General features: G+C 34.4%; 1 protein-coding gene across 2 annotated transcripts; it reads right to left on the reverse strand.

Annotated features, from left to right (window-relative positions):
• Positions 1–3576: 3576 nt before the first annotated feature.
• Positions 3577–6423, reverse strand: LOC120630061 (phosphatidylethanolamine-binding protein 4-like). Of its 2 annotated transcripts, none has more exons than XM_039899197.1 (5): positions 6180–6423; positions 5410–5502; positions 5242–5296; positions 4608–4806; positions 3577–3819 (listed from the first exon to the last, which is right to left on the reverse strand). In XM_039899197.1, exons 1-4 carry the CDS (start codon positions 6405–6407, stop codon positions 4613–4615), a joined length of 570 nt encoding a protein of 189 aa, XP_039755131.1. In that variant the 5' UTR covers positions 6408–6423; the 3' UTR covers positions 3577–3819; positions 4608–4612. The 2 variants fall into 2 exon arrangements, with proteins under 2 accessions (XP_039755131.1, XP_039755130.1); XM_039899196.1 differs by having other exon boundaries at positions 3577–3823.
• Positions 6424–6950: the final 527 nt, after the last annotated feature.

Here is a 6950-nt window from a genome sequence, read left to right on the forward strand (position 1 = left end):
TGTCTATTTCATTTAATGATTGATACGAGTTTACAAGATTGCGGAGGTGTAGGGCACGCGAGGGCGGCGTGGGCGACCGGAAGGAAGCCGTAACATTTGGCGCGGCGCGTGGCGTAACAAAGTTTCTAACATACCATACGCCCTTTATATTAGTGACTTAATTTTAATATTGCATTTTTTTATCTACTATCATGCTCTATATCCTCTATAAAAGATACTGAAACCGTTACCTTATTGCCAACATTAAAATACCCAATGTCATAATAAGCATTATATCGTCCAGACTGATGATATAATGTTGTACTGAATTTCATTATAAGTTTCATGAAACTTTCGCGGGACTTTTTTACTTTTTTCACTGTTTAAATTATTTATTATTAATAAATAAATAAATAAAAACTACTGTAATTACTACTACAATAAATAATTCTTTTATTAATAGGTAACGAACGGCCGAAGCATAAATTGCATAAACTTGCATAGCATGTTGATAATTTTGGTTATCGCGTCATCACCGAGTTCTGCTAAATGAGGTTGAAAGAACTTAAACTATTAAAATAATCCATGTTGTAAAATAAAGAAAAATGACCATAATATGTCTGACTAACGGTTGTCCGCCATACACGATCCTGTAAGATTTACTGGATAGAAAAATTTGTAGGTTATTCACTTTATTTATTCACATATTCTTGGAGAACAAATAAAAAATACTATGTATTATATAGAATCTCAGTATTTTTAGTTATTTTAAGTTTGTTTTAATAACTCATTTACACTGATATTAACACAAAGTGTATGTTAAGACACTTTAATAAATTATCAAAATTAATTCATCATGAGTTCTAAAATGCATCATAAATTGCAAAAAATATCTATATATATTACAACGATGCATAGGTACCTACTGGAAACGAATCGGATAATAACTGGATGAATTAAAAGTAAAAATGAACTCGTTGTGCAGTTTACTAGGCTACGTAAAATTAATAATTCATTCAAACGAAATAGCAAAATATTTTATGACAAATTACCGAATGCAATATTTGTGATGTCTACAAGTTCAAACTTTATATAAAACGTAAGCTTATAGTATATTATGTTCCTGTAATAATATGAAGGCTCTAACTTCATAGCAAAATATGTACTGACTGTAAGATGGTGATGAAGCTTTAGGTTTAAGCTTTCGAACGAAGTTATCATCATTACACAAATATGTAAACATAAAAAGTATAACATGTATGAACGCTTCATAAGTGCTTGTAGGCCTACATGAAGAGAGAATATTTGAATTTGAATGAATATATTTTTATTGTACACGAAATAAAAATACAGCAAAATTGTTAATTAAATAACGTGTTTACACAAGTTGGCAGCATAATCGCAACTGAGTTGTTATGTACTCTTCCAAGCAACCAATGTGGATGTGTAATTCTTTGCCTACAAATAAAAAGGATAAAGGAATTGGACGAAAAAATTTTTTACCTTTTACCATTTACTTTGGAAAATACCTACTAACGAATCGGAATATAATGCGATAAGCAAAGTACTTGGAAACAGTATTCTGATTTCGTTGTCGACGAGAAAATAATGATTCTGTTAGACAGGAGCGGTCTTCTAGTTTATGATTGCTAACAGTCGTTTCCAGAGCATTTCCGGTGCGCAATTGCGAATCCGCTCCACGCTGTCACAGCACACGCCAAACCGGTTACTATAACGCTTTGCACACGTAACGTATTTGCAATTTGTATTCATATTTAGTTATTTTCACAGTAGTGTGCATACAAAAATGAATTCCTTAATTCTTAGAGTAGGAGACAAGGATTTAATAAATTTTCACTATGGTGCATCAAAGAAAATTTATTTGGGACACGGATGCATATGTCCTTGCAAATTTTTAACCCTCCACTACTCAACAGTTTAGGTGCGGTCGGCCATCCGGAAGGTTGTAGGTCAAAATGCCACTTGTTGCAGTATTGTTGACTTTCTCCTAGCGTACAAATTGAAGCCGAATGGAGACTACTTGCTTTATATATTTATGAATTACTTTTAATGGTATAAGTATTACTTTCTCTAAATACAAATACACATAAAAGAGCTGTCCGATCAATATACAAACTTACATCACGCGAATCCTGCTGTCAAAAATTTAATTAAATAGGTATACCTACCTACTAACAGTACCTTGACAATATTTTAAAATAATTTAATCTTTGTAAAACAAAACATTAGACTTTCTAGAAACGAACATAAGTTGGTGATATCAGCATATCGTTGTAGAAAATTGCAGTTATTTTTGTTTTTTGTGGGGCTGTGTATATGCTTTTATAACATGATACCGAAGTTAATACTAAAAATAGGTTTTAGTAACTTAGCCAGTGTGTTTGGCGGTATGTGGAATACCGCCAAACACACCTCCCGGTATGCAGTTTTCCTGACGATGTTTTCCTTCGCCGTTAAAGCAAGTGTTATTCAACGCACAAAAATCCGAAAAGTAAGAGCCGGGGATCGAACTCGGTCCCCAGAAAAGAAAGCCGAAGCCTAACCCACTGGGCTATCACCGCTTCTAACATTATGTTAAGTTATAAAAAATAGTAATAAAGTCATAATATCTGAACTGCGGTTAACCAGAATTATTCATACATTTAAATGAGACTTCGCATTCTGAGAACACCGCTGTTCATTAACAGAAATTAATCATCCGTTGTTTACGACTCCAATTCTAAGTGCAACAAGCGTTTGAATTTTGGCTTAAAACCACTCGAATTATTGATGATAGATATTAATTTCCTGCGAACAAATACTTTATACTTTTGACCCACAGTAAATACGTCGATACGAAAATACATACCGACAGTTCAGGATTTGCTTGTCCTATGTCACTGCCTACATAGCAACTGTTTTTTCCAAACAGAGTATCGCCTTAGGGTTATGCTGTAGCAATAGTCTCATCATGTCAACCGAACCGATATTCCGACTTTATGCCACGTTTATCAATTAAGCCCACAGTGTTTAAGTTCAGATATAAATAATGTTTTGTTACCACTAAAGTACGTGGGGCACAGGTAATTATCTGCTAGGTACCTAAGTTACGTTTGAAGATTTTTAGTGCGAATTTTTCATTACAACCGTAAAATCGCCAAGACCACCCAAGCTATAATAAAAAGTTCCAAAGATTGTCTCTCGTGACATTCACTTTATTTTTGGAACCCTTTGTCAGAATTAGGAATGCAGTACATACCAAACTTGGCATTATCGTGTGAATCGTGAATTTTGATTCAATAAATTGAAATCCGTATCATCAGTATATACCAACTGGTCAAAAATTAATAAATTTACCTACATTTCAGGTTACTTCATATATTTCATGCTAAAACTTTTTTTCTCGGATATAACTAAAGTCTAAATTTCGGGAGAATCGAAAATCCGGGTAGGTATAAGCTATCTCCGTATCAGCCGAATCAATAATTTTACCGTTATTAAAAAAAAACTTCCTTACAGTAATATACGATTATTAACAGTTTTTACGGTTACTATAATATGGGACTATAAGGGTTTTATAATTTTGATACAAAAATGTTCAGTACAAATGCTTTATTGGTAAAGGGTTATTTTATAACCAGTAGTTAGTGCGAGATGGGATAATAATTTGTTAATATAAATTAAGATGCGCGTGGGTGGAGCTCGGAGGTGAGAGGGAAGTGTCGCGTGCGCAGCCTACGCTCCGCGACTTTATTTTTGCTTTGTCTTAAGATATTAAGCAATGGCGCTGGATTTGCGCTTATCTATTGCGGTCCTCCGCGACTTCCTCCCCATACGAGTCTACCTTAAAAGATAGATATATTATATTATGCTGTCGCGGACCTTTTTTCGAACTTTTTGTAACTTAACCGTTTACGCATCGCACGCATCTGAAGCTCTCAAAAGAAATATTTTATTACGTTTTGCTACATTTTTCTTTGACGCTCTTATCCTATCGGTCGTAGCGTGATGTTAGGTATATATTCTATCGCCTTTATCGATAAATGTACTATCCGAAACAAAAAGATTTTTCCAATTCGAACCAGTTATTCCTGCGATTAGCGCGTTAAACCAAACAAATTCTTAGACTATACTATCTAAATTAGTATAGAATGTATTGATGTGTTTGTCTATGTTATTTTCAATTCCTGAACTACCACTATGCAAAAAACACGTGTCAATCTTTTCTCAGTGAAAAACAAAACTAATCTATTTTTCGGTATGAAAAGAAGCTTATGTGCTATTCCAGACACCGATATTTTATAACATTATTTAAGCCATTTTGGTGCGATTGAGTACTAACATTAATCCATTTAAACTTTCGCATTTTTAATATCATAGAAAATAATAAATTTTTATTGCTTTAACTATAGATTTTAATATTTTTTTCGTTTTGTTTAACAATAATTATATTTGTTACTTCTTCTTCCGAGTGTAACGCTTTTGGGGTATACCATATTCATAAAAGGTAAGCATATATAGCGAAAAAAAATACGATCAAAGTGGCTTACGTACGTTACAATATTGATTATTTTGTATTAAATTATTTTGATCTCATATCAATCGTGCTGACAAAAAGAACTACTAACGCCATCTAGAACTGAACGCGGAATTGTGTAGCTGCGACAGGTCCGCAAAGGCTCTTGCCCCGAAGCCAGTTTGCTAGATGGAACCGGTTGCGGGAAGAAGGTACGTTGGGTAAAAAGTTGTTTCCGTCTGATTGCTCGTACAGCAAACTCACGTAGCGGTGTGCGCCTGTGTCGCGAGGTGGCGTTGGAGGCTTGTAACCTAAAAACAGATTAAAAATGTTTATTAACCATAGTGCCACACATTATAATTTAATAAAACTCTCAGATGAAGAAAATGGATTGGTGCGGTGCTGTGATTCTGTCAGATAATTGTAAAGGAAGGTAAATTTTACAACTTGTAAAACTTATGGCATACGTACAGCTAGAGTATAGATAGCGTACGGCTAAAATCTTATCAATTACCTACCCACTATAATTTCTTAGATACTTCTGGATAAAATTACCTAATCATGGTGAAAGAGTTATTATAATCGGTTCAGTAAGGTTTCAAAGTTTATCGATTACAAATACCTACACTATAATATCCTCTTTATAACATTAGTACAGAAATACCTATAGAATACGATCTAGAATATTTACAAATTCTTAGAAAATAATTTATTACTAAAAATGGAATATTATTGTGACAGTTTACCTCTGTAGTCGATACCCACGGTTTTACTGGTCTCCTTAGCTTTAAGTGCTAAACCCTAAAAATATACATTAAATAAGTAGCTATTTCTGGTGCTCAATAAATATTATATTTCATATTCATTGCGATTAATGTGTAAGATAGATTCATTAATTTCGTTTTAATGCTTACAGGTATATTTGACTTGAGCATGTGCAAAAAAAACTCTCCTTCAATCCTCGGTGGAGCGTCTGGATCCAACATAAAAATGGTGTAAAACTTTTTCTGAAAATGTATTTTGTTAAATATTAAATCCCAATTTCCCACATCTAAGCCTGCTTCTTAAATGGTTGTATTCTAAGAAAAAAAACAGTATAAGGTAGCCTAGCCATTATATTATTTTAGAATTGAGAATATACGAGTACTTATAATGATTACGATTAATACGTGACACATGATGGATGGGCTTCAGAAGAAGGCTCAGAGCCACACAGAAATAAAGAGATAAGCGGAAATACCAGAGGTAAATACCGACATAGCTCAACGAGTCGCGAAAGAAATGGCAAACTGCTCGAGGAATCGATGGACACGCACCAGTTGATAAATCCCCAACTAGGTGGGTTTGACATCGAACGAGCTGCAGGGAGTGGTTGGATGCAAGAAGCACAAGGTGACAAGACCCAGGGATTTGGAACTCCCTACAGAAGACGTAGGTACCTACCTACGTCAAGGACACGCATCTGTTAATACGATGATGACGATGAATAGGTACGTGTAACCAGTATATTAACTATAGAGCAAGTTACGTAGGCAGTACGTACATTTCACAATAGGTACATTTGCTAAAGATTGACGATATCTTGCTATCTCTTTTGCACACTATACGGGCTTGCAAATATTTCGAAAATGAGATAGCCAGGCATCTGTCAGCTTATATAAAACTTTACCCTATTTAAACATACCGAATCAGCGAGAGGATATTGAAAGAGTGGTTCTTCTAAGAAGACTTGCTTAGGCAATAGCACGTCGCAATTATGATCGTTAACCATTGTACCCCCTATACTCGTAATATTTAATCCTAGTAAACGATCGCAACCTTCCATTAATGTTTTCACATCAACTGTTGCACATTGTGGTGTTACACCATACACCCTATTTATTATTTCCAATGCTATTAAAAAATACAACATTTCTTTCCTTCTGGCGAGTTACTCACTGACTCACTTTAAGTGTTAAACATTCTGCGTTTAATGCATAGGTTATTTTATAAACACAACTGTTTCTTTATCTTGTTATGAAAGCAGCGTACATACTCGTGCCTTAATAAAAGTTATGTAAACTATTTTTTCAGAAAACATCAACGTAGGTACTTGTAACGTTCTAGTAACGTATACGTTTGAATTTCGAGTCAGCTATTTTAACGAAAAATGGCAATTGCATACTAGACAGCATGTTAAGAAGAGAAAGTTGGCCTTCCCCTTATTGAATGGTGTCTGTAAAAGAAATTTCTACATAAGAATAACACAAACAGTTATGTCGGCACCCCCTGCATAGTTCATAATATACTTATTCCATACGAGGTACTGTTTCTCATAGACCGGCTCAAGGGACTAGCGCAACTTGCATAAACCTTTAATTTACGCTTAATAAACGTTATGAAATCGTTCGCTCAATTAGAACGGTAATCTAAAGTTTTTCGGTTCGTTCAGTCATTTAACCGGTAATATGCAGGA

The sequence above is a fragment of the Pararge aegeria genome, chromosome 15 (assembly GCF_905163445.1).
Source record: "Pararge aegeria chromosome 15, ilParAegt1.1, whole genome shotgun sequence".
Lineage (NCBI taxonomy): Eukaryota > Metazoa > Arthropoda > Insecta > Lepidoptera > Nymphalidae > Pararge > Pararge aegeria.